Below are 15313 nucleotides of genomic sequence, written 5' to 3' on the forward strand. Positions count from 1 at the left end.
TGTGCCATCCTGTGTCCTCGCTGGGACTGTACTAAATGCTGCTGACTGTTGGTTATACAAGAAAGTCTTCTGGGAGCATTGCACCCTCACCCTGTGTTGTCTGAGTAGTGTTCCACCCGGTGGTATGAGCGCTGGCCCTGCGCGTTAAAGATAGCCAGACCGGCTGATGAGAGCATCCAGTGACTCTCATGTCTCCACAGTAATATCAACTACCATAGTACATAAATATAATAGGAATGGCCATGTTTTATGGCTAACACACTGTACAACTAGTTATATTCAATACTGTACATATACGCAGCCATGGTACCAGTCATAGTTAATGGATACAATACAATGAGAACAGTGTGCATTAAACATTATTAATATTGTAGAGTCAACTGTAGAACACAGAATAGCACCGCATAATATAAATAGTAACATCGGTTGCAGGTAATAATGTATATTGTATGCCAACTACACAGTACAAAAGCCTGTTGTAGTAAATAAAAAAATACAAATCACAATGTCCCACTAATAATAAGGATGTTTTCAAATAATAGCGCCATATGTTGCTCACTTTATAGTGCTGTACTCATGAAACAGTTCAAACATCATCTCTTGCTTTGAGAATATTACATTATAATGCTTCCTGGATTTCTCTTTTGTTTGACTGCTGCCTGCCGTTTGCACTGTACTGAATGCTAACATTGTCACCTGCTTGCCTGCTTTCTCACCCAGGCACACTCACACAGAAAGATGCCTCCTCACTCATCTGCTCGGTCAACCAACCATACATTGCTTTTACTTTTTTACTTTTTTTTTGTTTGTTTTTTGCAGGATGGTTTTGTTTTTCTATACATTTTTGTTACTGGTGACGAAAAACACATGCTATTAGGCTAAATCACATTGCAATAATTCTTTATACTGTTAAAAGCCCACAAAGGGCTGATAAAACAATGTTATCCATTTTAAAATGATACTTATACTTTAAAAAATCTGATAAAACATTCACGATGATCCTAAAAACTAGATTTCACATTCAGAGATGTTATTTGTTAATATCTTTATACTTATCTTATTTTTTTTTAAATTTAAATTAGGGATAATTCGAGTCGCTTCACTAATTGACAGAGAAACTAAAGATCAATATCAAGTTATAGTGCAAGCCAAAGATATGATCGGTGATGCAGGGGCACTATCAGCGACGGCAACTGTAATAATTAATATACTGGATGTTAATGACAATGCACCAAAATTTCAACAAAGTAAGAAATGTTCTTCATTTTATGTTTATTGCCATGGGATTTTTGAAATTCAAAACCATATCGTCTTGAGTAGATCATTGTGAGGCAAGGCACATTCAGATTTCTACATGCAGGTTTGAAAGTTTAAATCAGGAGTGAATTTAAAGGGAACCTGTCACCGGAATTTTGTGTATAGAGCTGAGGACATGGGTTGCTAGATGGCCGCTAGCACATCCGCAATACCCAGTCCCCAAAGCTCTGTGTGCTTTTATTGTGTAAAAAAAAAACAATTTGATACATATGCAAATTAACCTGAGATGAGTCCTGTCCCTGACTCATCTCATATACAGGACTCATCTCAGGTTAATTTGCATATGTATCAAATCTTGTTTTTTGCACAATAAAAGCACACAGAGCTATGGGGACTGGATTTTGCGGATGTGCTAGCGGCCATCTAGCAACCCATGTCCTCAGCTCTATACCCAAAATCCCAGTGACAGGTTCCCTTTAAAAAAAAGATAGTATACGGGACAGATACAACTTCTCTTTCTTTAATAATTCCTGGTTTTGGCTTCCAAAACTGAATGCAGAAACCTGATTGTATACTGTAATATGCCCCGCGTGCATATACCTTAAGGGTAATTTCAAACTAGCGGAAGGACAGATCCGGCAGGAGCTCTGGGGCAGCACAATAGTGCACTGCAAGTGGCCGCCAGACTAAAAAGTCGGACATGCAGTACTTTTAGTCTGGCGGCCTCTTGCCGCGCACTCTCTCCCGTCCCTATTATAGTCAATGACGACGGAGCGGCAGTCCGGCGGGTGAACAGCCTGTCGTATCTGTCCTGCTGCTTGTGTGAAAGTAGCCTAAGGGTGCCTTCAAACGGGTCAGATTTTGTTGCAGAATTATTCATGTAAAAGATGATGTTTTGGCAGCAAGTACATTCATTTTTGCAGGTCCCATTCCTATGAAGGAAACTGAATTTCAATAGCATAAATTACTGCAACAAAACCTTCTACTTTTGAAGGCATTGTTAAGATTTAAGACAAATACAATTCCAAATTTTGCAGCAAATTTAAGTGAAAATTATGTTGCAATTTGCAATCTCAACCAATTATTATTAATATATTATTATCATCATTTCAACTAAACATCTGGTAGATATTCAAAGGTTTGTTTCTTATGTTAATGATATTACTATGAAATTATTTTAATTGGGAAACTATTAGACCAGCTTTTGTTTCTAGCGCAAGTATATTAAATAAATCTGAAATATCAAGACCAAAAGCAGAATTTGTGCTACCATTTTATTTTTGGCCTCTACAATTTTCTTCAAAATGATCATATTTCTTACTTAATGGTCATGCCTGCATCATGGATAAATTTGGATGAGTATCCAATTTTGGTTGAATATTATAGAGGGCATAGGCGTGCGCAGCCTATTGCATTAGGGTGTGCACCCTAAAGCACAAACACACACCGCGTGCGTGTGTGTGTGTGTGTATATATCTATATATATATATATATATATATATATATATATAGATATATACACACACAAATACCCTAAGGGGTTTCAGAGTACATTATTCATTATTATATAGGGGTAATATAACTAAGGGGTATCAGGGTAAATTATACAGGAGTAATATAACTTATATTATATGTTATATTTCCCCTTCATCATGTCGCCTGAGATAGCCCTCCTCAGTTATATTACCCCTGTATAATAATGTACCCTGATACCCCTTAGTTTTACCCCCTGTATAATTTACCCTGATCCCTCAGTTATATTACCCCCTGTATAATATCCCCGATAGCCCTCCTCAGTTATATTACCCCCTGTAATTTACCCTGATACTCCTCAGTTATACGGCATCATATAACTGAGGGGTATCAGGGTACATTATACAGGGGTGTAAATGACGGGGGGTAGCAAGCAGCAGGGAACATACAGGGCAGAGTTCCAGTGGCTTAGAGTGAGTTCGCACAGATAACAGTGATAACTGAGTACAGATAATGTAGCAGATGTCACCTGCAGTCCTATGTAACACCACAGATGACACAGTGGTAACTCTGAGTACAGATAATGTAGTAGATGGGTGTGAGGCCCCAGAATTCAGAACACACACAGTGTGACCTGAAGTCTGGGGCCAGGCTTAGACAGTGTGGGCCAAATCCTAGAGCCCCCCCCCCCCAAACAGATATGTGGATGGACATTACATATAATGGTACACACTATACAGTAGAGTACAGCAGCACATACCCGTTACATCCAGTGACGTCTCCTGTGATGTAGACCTTCCTCAACGTCTTCATTCGGAGAGAAGACCGCCATGATACCTTCTTTCAGCCGCGACTCTGCAGAGTTTCACAGAAAAATGTTTAGATTTCTCACTTTACTATCATCGTCAGATAACAGACCTCCCCTCCCCCAGTAGTGCCCTCTGTATAATTATAATATATACTGGCCCCTCTGTGTTATTATTATTCTTAATATTATAATGGCCCCCTCTGTATTAGGCTCCATTCACACGTCCGCAGAATGTGTCCGCATCCATTCCGCAATTGTGCGTAACGGGTGCGGACCCATGCATTCTCTATGGGGAGGGAATGAATGTGGAAAGCACACAGTGTGCTCTTCGCATCTGCATTTCCGGAGCGGCCTGCCGAACTTCCGGTCCGCGGCTCTGGAAAAAAATAGAACAGCTGCGGACAAGAATAGGCTGTTCTATGGGGGTGCCGGCCGGGTGTATTGCGGATCCGCAAAACACTACGGACGTGTGAATGGACCCTAATAGTAATAATTATGGCGCTCTTCAGCCCCTCTAGCATACAGTCCCATGTAAAATACATCACTCCTTGCCTTCAGCCCCTCCAACATACAGTCCCATGTAAAATACAAAACTCCCCCTGCCTTCAGCCCCTCCAGCATACAGTCCCATGTAAATAATATCACCCTTCCTCTCTTCGCTGCCTGCCTTCAGCCCCTTCAGCATACAGTCCCATGTAAAATACATCACTCCCCACCTTAAGCCCCTCCAACATACAGTCCCATGTAAAATACAAAACTCCCCCTGCCTTCAGCCCCTCCAGCATACAGTCTCATGTAAAATACATCACTTTCTCTGCCTTCAGCCCCTCCAGCATACAGTCCCCATGTAAATAATATCACTTCACCCCCCTCTCTTCAGACCCCTCTAACATACAGTCTCCAATACAAGGATTATTCCTCCTCCCTTCAGCCCCTGCAAAAAGCCCCCCAAGTACACAAAACAGCCAATCTTCTCCTCCACATACGGACCTGTAGCTTCTGCTCCTCTCTCCAACGTGCTCTGTTGAATCTCCTGCATTTCTTGAGGCCCCGCCCCCTGTATGACGAGACTCCGCCTCTTCCTCCGATCAGCATACCTCTCTGGAGCAAATCCATTCTAGGGCTCTACTGTCTCATAGGCTTCAGTACACTCGCCTGGAGCCTATGTAAAGCATGGGATCAGGAGTTGGCACTTGGCAGATGGCAGTGCTGCACGGAGGTGATGATTAAGGTGTGCCCAGGCACACCCGGCACACCCCGTGCGCACGCCTATGATAGAGGGTCATTTGCCAGATTCCATTACCGCTAGCTAGGTGTTACTTCCCTAGGGTACATATTTAGACATACTAAAGATAACGGCATATTTCACAGATAATCAAACATGCTTCATTAAAATGCACTCTGTTTTGCAGAGACATACGAGATGTCAATAATCGAATCAGCATCTGTCGGAGAAATAGTTGGAGTGGTTTTGGCTGATGACATTGATATTGGAAAAAATGCGGAAGTGACTTATTCAATAGAACAAAGAGGGGATTACAATATGTTTACTATAAGTACTGATGTTTTGACAAAAGAAGGGATAATTCGACTAAATAAGGTATATTTTTGTACTATATTGTATGGACTGATTTTCCGGAATGCCCTTAGGATCCTTCTCTAGTAGACAGCTGCTGAAACTGGCAGTTTTTGATGTGGAAAAGCTGGGACTACCACATTTTTCTAAGAACATCAGTTAATTTGTGTGGAAATGAGTGGCAGTTTCCATTTTTAATATATCAGCTAATTGCTGACACTTCTGAATTGACAAATAGGATGTCCTGATGGACCAACTCTTTAAGACTGGGTTCACACATAACGTCTATTGTATATTTGCCAACTTTTTTGGTGTGTGTGTGTGGAGGTTATGCATTTGTTTCTGAAAAATGTCAACTCCAGATGTTAAATGATCTGTGGCAATTATCAAATGCAGTACACACATGCATTTTTATGTTTTATTTTTATCTTTATTACTGGTGCTTTACTCAGTGTTTTGTACCCACTGCAATTTTTAGAAAAATGCAGCATATTGAAACAATGGCGATTTTCTATAGCTTTTCTATAGAGAAAAAATAACTGAAAAAAGCATTCTTCACATGTGTGCAGAAAAAAAGACATAAAAAGTGACAATAAAAAAGTGACAATAAAAAAATATGAAATTTTATTTCATTTTCTTTGAAATGATTTATTTTGTGGGTACATTTCAAATCTATATGTGACTGTGAATGTAAAAAAAAGGTTGCAGAATATAGGATTAACTTTAGGGTACTTTCACACTTGCGGCAGAGGATTCAGGCAGGCAGTTCTGTCGCAATCCGGACGCAAACTGATGACATTTGTCAGACGGATACGGATGCGGATCCGTTTGACAAATGCATTGAAATACCGGATCCTTCTCTCCGGTGTCATCCATAATTTTTTTTCTGCATCTTTAAAGGTCTGCGCATGCGCAGACTGGAAAGCCAGGTCTGTTTTGCCAGAACACTTAATGCCGGCACTAATACACTTCAATGTAAATTAATGCCGGCAAGTGATCAGTATTTTTGGCCGGAGAGAAAACTGTAGCATGCTGCGGTATTTTCTCCGTCCAAAAAACATAATAGAGACTGAACTGATGCATCCTGGTGCATCCTGAATGGAATGCACTCCATTCAGAATGCATTAGGATAAAACTGATCAGTTTTTTTCTGGTATTGAGCTCCTGTGACGGAACTCAATACTGGAAAACAAAAATGCTAGTGTAAACGTAGCCTAAGTCATACATTAAGTATTAGGGTTTTAGCAACGTTCAAGGGATTTTCCAGGCTCCTTATATTGATGACCTATCATAAGGATAGGTCATTAATATCTGTTTGGTGGGGGTCCGACACCCCACACCCCTACCAATCAGCTGTTCCCTGCAGCCTCAGGCATTGGAACTAGCACTGTGAATGGAACAGCTCCATTCAATGTTTAGAGAAAGAGATAGAAATAGACAGAGAGACAAAGAAAGAGAGAAGGAAGTTAAATTGCATATCTTGCATTTCTGGAAAAGAAAAAAATAAAATAAAATTGGTTTCCTTCCAAAAGGAAAAGAAAGCTAAGCTTGTCTGATGCCACCATATTTAAGCTACAGATGTAGCAGAGTTAACACTCAAACTCTTAACTCAAATTTCTTAAAGAGGACCTTTCATGGCTCCAGGCATTATGAAATAACTAGCAGGTTATGTAGGGCAAAGTGCAGGGATGTAATATCGCTTAATAGTTTGTCTGGGTGCCACTCCGTTTGCTCGCTGTGCCCCCATGTTCACTTTTCCTGCCTGGCATGCTAATGAATAGTATCGGTACAGGGAGGAGGAGACTGCCCTGTTTCTCAATGGGCGTATCCTTCTCCCTTGCTGTAGCACCGTCCAATCACAACAGAGAGCGTCACAGCCAGGGAGAAAAAAAATAACTCACCTTCTCTCTGGCTGTTCATCTTCAGAGAATGTGCCAAATTGCGGGGGAAACCTATATGCCCAAAAAACGGTGACTTACCAGTGGACTCCTGTCTACGATTGTTTATGGCAAAGTCTGCCGAAGACAAATATGAGGGCCATTCCTCCTGGTTCTCAAAGACAAAACATCTTAAGTAAGTCTCCAGACTCTAAATAGTGTGCTAAGTCTGTACATTTGTCTAAGGATGAAAAGCAGAAGAAAAAGACAGTTGTACCCCTAGCCGAGTACAGAACGCCTTCCAGAATCTGGACACAAACCAAATCCCACAATCCGAGACCACATCAGAGGGAATGCCATGAAGTTTCACAATGTTGCCAACAAACACTTGCACAAGTGTTTTAGCATTAGGTAGGTCAGGCAATGCTGTAAAGTGCACCATTTTAGTAAAACGATCAACTACCACCAGAATACAGTCTGGGTTCGTCCCCAGATATAAACACAGGAGTATCTTCACCCAAAGTGTCAAAGGAAGAGTGGGGGACCCTAGATTTCTCTCTCAGGCATCTATCAATGCGTACTGCAAGAGACATGGTGACTTCCAGAGACTCAGGATTCTCATGAAAGACCAAAGCATCCTTCCACCTCTCTGATAATCCGTGACAAAACTGACTATGGAGAGCTGGATTGTTCCACTCAGTATCCCTAGCCCATCTCCTAAACTCAGAGCAATAGATCTCAGCAGAACTCTCTCCCTGATGAAGGCCACATAGTTTGGTTCCTTGCCAGGGAGGTCTGATCCGGGTCATCATAGAAGATACCCAGAGCTTTGAAAAATTCATCCACCGAGCGGAGAAACTGTGATCCGGTCAGCAGAGAAAAAACCCATGACTGAGCGTCCCCCTTAAGCAGCAAAATAATCACACCATCTCTTTAATTCTCATCTCCAGAATTCAATTTGAACGCTTCCTTAAACAAATTATCACTAATAAATAAATTATCACTTCCCCAGAGTATCTGTCCGGGAGGGCAACTTTAGGCTCGAGACAGGTCTGGTAACCATCACCACCACTAGGACCAGCAGTCTGTGGTCTCTGGATATGCAAGATGGTCGTGCGGAAGTCAGCTACCTCTAAAGACAGCCCCTGCAGCTGTCTGGCCAGTGCAGCAATACGATCTATGGCTGTACTGAAACAAGCAAAAATTACGTTTTTGATGGTTTATATTGTCACGCTCGTGTGTGGGAGGAAAACACCACACCGAGCATAGGATGGAAAGAGGATACCGGAATAAGGCCTGGAAAGTAGGGAAGGAAGATAGACACCTCCAAGAGAAAACCCTAACTCAAGTCCTGACAGACTACCAGTATGAACAGGCCCCAAAGGTAGGAAAGTTCATACACCAGATACCTAGAATCCTATCTCACCCTATAGGACCCTGGAACTAATGTCAGGACTAAGTCTACCTGTTCCTCCATAGGCGAACTGAGTCTCCCTCAGGCCTAATTACAAATAACAGGGAAAGGCAACACACACATATATATAAAAAACAAACAAAAGGGAACGGAAACACTTATCTTCAATGAAGCTTTGGTAGCACCAGAAACTCAGCCGAGAACCAAACTCAAGCTAACCACAAGTCCATTAGAAGCTATAAACTGCAAAGCATAGTGGGAGAAACAACAATAAATAGAGAAGGTTAAATGACCACAATAGCCACACCTGGTGAAAGAAGGTGTGGCAAGCACCAGAAACAAGACAGACATAATTTGATCCAAAAGGAAAACATGTCAGATCAAACCACATGTTGCCAGTCTCACAGATCTCTTGCCAGCTGTTGCGGGAACGTCTGTGACACACACTCTCTCTCATTTAGAATTGATTCCTATTCGAACCAAAACAAATAAAAAAATATTTAGTGAATTGGATAAAACACTAAATGCACTCATCTTTGGTCCCAGCTCATAGTGATTTAATGTGAAATGTCAGTATACCCTCAAAATTAACAGAGAAAAAAGTTGTAAAATATCAATCATTTCCAGGTCTCAACTGCTGCCTCATCTGTATGCCAATTAGGACACACCTTTTTAAAGTTCTTGCATGGGACAAAAAAGGAAAAATAAAAAAGTAAAAAGTAAAGACAAAAGTAAAATATATATATTTTTTAAAACCATATACACACAAAATAAACAAATTTTACAAATAAATGTAAAATTAAATCATATATTTACATACCCATATGTGTAGAAACCTATATTTTAATACACTATATAAAACTTAGTTTAAAAAGACAGAAATTAAATGCTAAAATATATACCCTAAAAGGTAAAGAAAAAAAAATTGAAATGAAAATTGCCCCACTTAAAAAGGACTCACCAATTCATATTTACATAAAATTAAAACATTTTATGATCGGATGATCTGATGAGCAAAAATAACTTAAAGGCTATGTACTCTAGAGAACAGCAAAGCATTCATAAATTTGATTTTGATGCTTAGCTGAATAAAAAAAAAAAAAGATGCTTTGTGATGAATTACTGTTACAAAGTACATTTCTTTGTAAGTAATGGGTGCAATGACAGAATTGCCCCTCAATCATGATCGCAGCATCTGATAGCAATAATCGGGTTTGCAATAATATTTTTTATTTTTTTTATCATACTTACCTCATTCATTTGATACCCCCATCTTGATTGAAGATCTAGCACAAAATTTTTCACAACCCGTAATGATATCATCATGTTGGCCAGCATGGTGTTGTCATACGTCCCCGGAATTTTGTGCAAGATCTTCAATCAAGATGATGGCAGCCAGCCCATCACAAGCAAATGAATGAGGTAAGTATGATTTTTTATTTATTTTTTTTGTTTACACAATTTCAGGGAAGATCGATTCGCTAACACGAAGCATGAGGAAATTCGGCTTTGCTGAGAATCAAATTTCCTCAGAAATTCTGATTAAAGTCCACATTGTGGACTTCAATTCAATTAACACTAATATACACCTTTCATGGCAATTTTTGAATGAATGCATGTTATTCATTTTGAGTTAAAAATCATTTTTACAAATGGTCTTTTTTTTTTTTTTAAATGAGCAGTTTTCCTAACACAGCTTTGAGTTTATCTAGTAGCAGGATCTGTATTTTCTCTCTTGCTGCATTAGGCAGGGAGCTGACTTTATCTCTGATTGCTGACCTTATAAACACTCAATAAAGCTCAGTTCTTATGTTACTGATAAGAATATGGCTTAAATAAGTGTTTATCACCTTTTAGTAATTTAGAGAAAAGGGTTAATAGATGACCACACAAAGTGAAAGTGAAAGTACCATTCACACAGCTAGGAAAAAAAAAAAAAAAACATTGTGTATTTAAGTCCAATTGAAAAGAAATAAAAAATTTAGTCCAAAATGCATAAAATGCAATCATAAAAAATGAAATTGTCCCCGAAGGTGTACATCACCTTTAAGGTTACCATCTATATATATGTAATGCACAAAAAAAGCTCATTTTACTTTATTTCACCATCACTGTTGCTTTTAATATGGCCATATACAGTACAGACCAAAAGTTTGGACACACCTTCTCATTCAAAGAGTTTTCTTTATTTTCATGACAATGAAAATTGTAGATTCACACTAAAGGCATCAAAACTATGAATTAACACGTGGAATTATATACATAACAAAAAAGTGTGAAACAACTGAAAATATGTCATATTCTAGGTTCTTCAAAGTAGCCACCTTTTGCTTTGATTACTGCTTTGCACACTCTTGGCATTCTCTTGATAAGCTTCAAGAGGTAGTCACCTGAAATGGTCTTCCAACAGTCTTGAAGGAGTTCCCAGAGATGCTTAGCACTTGTTGGCCCTTTTGCCTTCACTCTGCTGTCCAGCTCACCCCAAACCATCTTGATTGGGTTCAGGTCCGGTGACTGTGGAGGCCAGGTCATCTGGCGCAGCACCCCATCACTCTCCTTCATGGTCAAATAGCCCTTACACAGCCTGGAGGTGTGTTTGGGGTCATTGTCCTGTTGAAAAATAAATGATGGTCCAACTAAACGCAAACCGGATGGAATAGCATGCCGCTGCAAGATGCTGTGGTAGCCATGCTGGTTCAGTATGCCTTCAATTTTGAATAAATCCCCAACAGTGTACCCGGCAAAGCACCCCCACACCAGCACACCTCCTCCACCATGCTTCACGGTGGTAACCAGGCATGTAGAGTCCATCCGTTCACCTTTTCTGCGTCGCACAAAGACACGGTGGTTGGAACCAAAGATCTCAAATTTGGACTCATCAGACCAAAGCACAGATTTCCACTGGTCTAATGTCCATTCCTTGTGTTCTTTATCCCAAACAAGTCTCTTCTGCTTGTTGCCTGTCCTTAGCAGTGGTTTCCTAGCAGATATTCTACCATGAAGGCCTGATTCACACAGTCTCCTCTTAACAGTTGTTCTAGAGATGTGTCTGCTGCTAGAACTCTGTGTGGCATTGACCTGGTCTCTAATCTGAGCTGCTGTTAACCTGCGACTTATGAGGCTGGTGACTCGGATGAACTTATCCTCCGCAGCGGAGGTGACTCTTGGTCTTCCTTTCCTGGGGCGGTCCGCATGTGAGCCAGTTTCTTTGTAGCGCTTGATGGTTTTTGTGACTGCACTTGGGGACACTTTCAAAGTTTTCCCAATTTTTCAGACTGACTGACCTTCATTTCTTAAAGTAATGATGGCCACTCGTTTTTCTTTACTTAGCTGCTTTTTTCTTGCCATAATACAAATTTTAACAGTCTATTCAGTAGGACTATCAGCTGTGTATCCACCTGACTTCTCCACAACGCAACTGATGTTCCCAGCCCCATTTACAAGGCAGGAAATCCTACTTATTAAACCTGACAGGGCACACCTGTGAAGCGAAAACCATTTCAGGTGACTACCTCTTGAAGCACATCAAGAGAATGCCAAGAGTGTGCAAAGCAGTAATCAAAGCAAAAGGTGGCTACTTTGAAGAACCTAGAATATGACATATTTTCAGTTGTTTCACACTTTTCTGTTATGTATATAATACCACATGTGCTAATTCGTAGTTTTGATGCCTTCAGTGTGAATCTACAATTTTCATAGTCATGAAAATAAAGAAAACTCTTTGAATGAGAAGGTGTGTCCAAACTTTTGGTCTGTACTGTATATACATACAACCACATAACAACTAAATACTACAAAATTGAAATGTTTCACATTTTACTAATATAGATCTTTTCTATTTCTTTAACATATTTAGCTTGTCGACTTTGAAAGCAGAAGTAGAAGATACAACATTCAAGTAAGAGCAGAAAACAAGTATAAATCTGACCTGTTTGATACAGCAACCATTAGAATATTCATTGTTGATGTTGATGAGCCTCCAGTGTTTCTTGAAAAAGAATATTTCATGGAAATCCCTGAAAATGCCACAGTTGGCTCATATGTTGGTTCTGTGACTGCGAAAGACCCTGACAGAACTGATACCATTATAAGGTGAAAACATCTGTACAATAATATGTAAAATGTTGTGTTTGCAATACATAAATAAATTCTATTTACATTATTACCATCATTATTAGTGTTGAGCAATGCAAAGCATTCAAAGGAGAATTCAGTGTGAAGTTTAGGAAAACTTATATTCAAAATGAATCCGAATTTTCTCACACTTCATGGTAATGAAGTTTAGGAAAACTTCAATTCAAAACGAATCCGAATTTTCTCACGCTTCATGGTAACGAATCAGGTTTTGCTAAAAGCAAAACTAAGTGTAGAGGAGACAAGCCTGGGAACGCAAGATCACCTATAATATCATGCATCCAGCCAATCCTCAGATAGCCATCCCTTTTGATGTCACAGCCCTATAAAACTCTCAATCTGCATGGTCTCAGCCATTGTTCTGGACTGGAGGGAAAGGTTTGGCAAGTGCTCATATGCTAAGGACAGTGTTGCTGAAAAAAATTAATAGAAGAATATTGAAGAGGGAGAGTGCAGGGAGACATGCTGTGCTACTTTTATTTATTTATTCCTACATTTATATTCCTACATCAGCCATAAACTAAGATATGTAATTCAATACCAATAAGATGGAAGCCTTTATTATTTCAGTGCCCGTGTGCAAACTAATACCATCCAATCTGCAAACCTTAGGGAGACCAGGTCTTGATGACCAATCCATCCTCATCTTTTTCTGGCTTTACTTCATCCAAATCATCCTTCAAAGTCTCCATCTCCTTGAAAACTCAGTAAGATGCAGAGAGAGTAGGAGCTAGGTGTTCCTGATGACATATTCTCATTGATATTAGATGATGCGGAAAAGGAGGAAAAGCAGATGGCAGAAAAAGGGCTCCTACCTATAGGGTAGGGGAGCGCTGGGTTTGGAGAAGTGGGTATACCAGAGCTGATTAATATTCAGTGTTTACTGTCAAATAACCTGCAGAAGATTACAGGCAAGAACAGCAATAATATGCATATTGTGCTCCCACCTAACCAGCCAAACCACCTGCCAGCAACAGCCCCTGTTTAAAAGGGCATTAAAGGTGCCACACAGCCATGAAAAATGAAGACTGACTATACAGTATGGTCTTCATTATTAAATGAAAGGCATCTGTGGGCTTATTGCCCTCATGGTTCTTCACTGCAGCATAGCCACAACCTGCCCTCAATATGGCCGCTCCGTGTGGCCGTACCCTAAGGCAGAGTAGTCTGGGCATACCTGATTTATCATGATTTGTGACAAATTAATTCGGAAAAAATATTTTTTTTTGTCAAGCTTCAGTTGCTGAATCAAATCTTTCAAAACATTGATAATCTCTAATTATCATATTATATATTACAAGAATGACTCTGCTTTGTACTAGTGATGAGCGGGAGGTGCCATATTCGATTTCGCGATATTTCGCGAATATTCGAATGAATATTCGTGTTATATTCGTCGAAATCGAATATTCGTAATTATTCCAATTATCGCGAATAATATACGATTTTTTTTTTTTTCGCGTATTGCGATTATTTATCTTGATAGTATAAGGCAACGTTCCTATGCTAATTGACTATGGCTAGGCTAATATGTGTATTTTACGAAATTTCGTGATTTGCTCTAACTTCGTCTCTTAGAATATTACGAATATTCTAAAAGACGAAGTTAGAGCAATATTACGAAATTTCGTAAAATTCACATATAGATTGTAATTTAGCTAATATAGTGCTATAATCCCTTTTTTTGCCTCTAAATTTTTTTTGCCTCTTCTGAACTTAAGTTTTGTAAAATATGTACACTATTAAAACATATTATTATAGCAGTATATTAGCTTAAATACAATCTGTGTATTTTACGAAATTTCGTAATATTGCTCTAACTTCGTCTTTTAGAATATTCGTAATATTCTAAAAGACAAAGTTAGAGCAATATTAAGAACATTTGCAAAAGTCGAAATTGCGATGCGAGTAATATAACACGAAATAATCGCATGAAGATTTCAACTTAGCACTGCTATATTCCATATTCTAGCCTAGTATGGAATATAGCAGTGCTAACTTAGCCCTGCTATAGTCCATATTAGGCTAGAATATGGAATATAGCAGTGCTAAATTGAAATCTTCATGCGATTATTTCGTGTTATATTATTCGCATCGCAATTTGCGAAATTTCGTAAAATACACATATAGATTAGATTGTAATTTAGCTAATATGGAATATAGCAGTAAGTTGAAAACGCCACTGACTGGAGCAGCCAGGAAGCCAGGAATCCAAAGGACAGGTAAGAACAACTTTAGAGAAGTGGGAAAGAAAAAAATATAATAATAAAAAAAAAAAAAAACGAGTATTCGAATTCGCGAATATATAGAACGATATTCTAAATATTCGCGAAATCTCGAAATTGCGATATTCGAGAAAAAAATTCGCAATTCGAATATTCGCGCTCAACACTACTTTGTACTCTTTGTGTATTAAGAGGTTTTTATGGGTCTTTAGAGGTTTCCACTTATATTTCAACTGGGGCATTTTGTAAACATGGAATTTCACTTTAACTTCTGTAGGTATGGAATTCTTCACAACAAACTCTCCAGATCATTTGAGATTCATCCAAATAATGGTTCTGTATTGACAATGAAATATTTGGACCGAGAAGTTGATCAGTGGCATAACATAACAGTTACTGCAACAGAGGCAAGTAAGTGAAACATATAAAATACCTATCTTTCTATCTATCTCATCTATCTATCTATCTATCTATCTATCTATCTCATCTATCTCATCTATCTATCTCATCTATCTATCTATCTATCTATCTATCTATCTATCTATCTAT

The 15313-nt window shown here is 39.1% G+C and overlaps 1 protein-coding gene across 1 annotated transcript in view; it reads left to right on the top strand.

Annotated features, from left to right (window-relative positions):
* Window positions 1-15313, top strand: part of LOC122938205 (cadherin-19-like) — a 357445-nt gene that overhangs the window by 240888 nt on the left and 101244 nt on the right. Inside the window, exons 5-8 of the mRNA XM_044293570.1 lie at window positions 1083-1247; window positions 4951-5138; window positions 12262-12497; window positions 15042-15175. Coding sequence (XP_044149505.1) covers window positions 1083-1247; window positions 4951-5138; window positions 12262-12497; window positions 15042-15175 — 723 coding nt within the window. The remainder of the gene's footprint in view (window positions 1-1082; window positions 1248-4950; window positions 5139-12261; window positions 12498-15041; window positions 15176-15313) is intronic.

This window comes from Bufo gargarizans, chromosome 5, assembly GCF_014858855.1.
Source record: "Bufo gargarizans isolate SCDJY-AF-19 chromosome 5, ASM1485885v1, whole genome shotgun sequence".
Classification (NCBI taxonomy): Eukaryota; Metazoa; Chordata; class Amphibia; order Anura; family Bufonidae; genus Bufo; species Bufo gargarizans.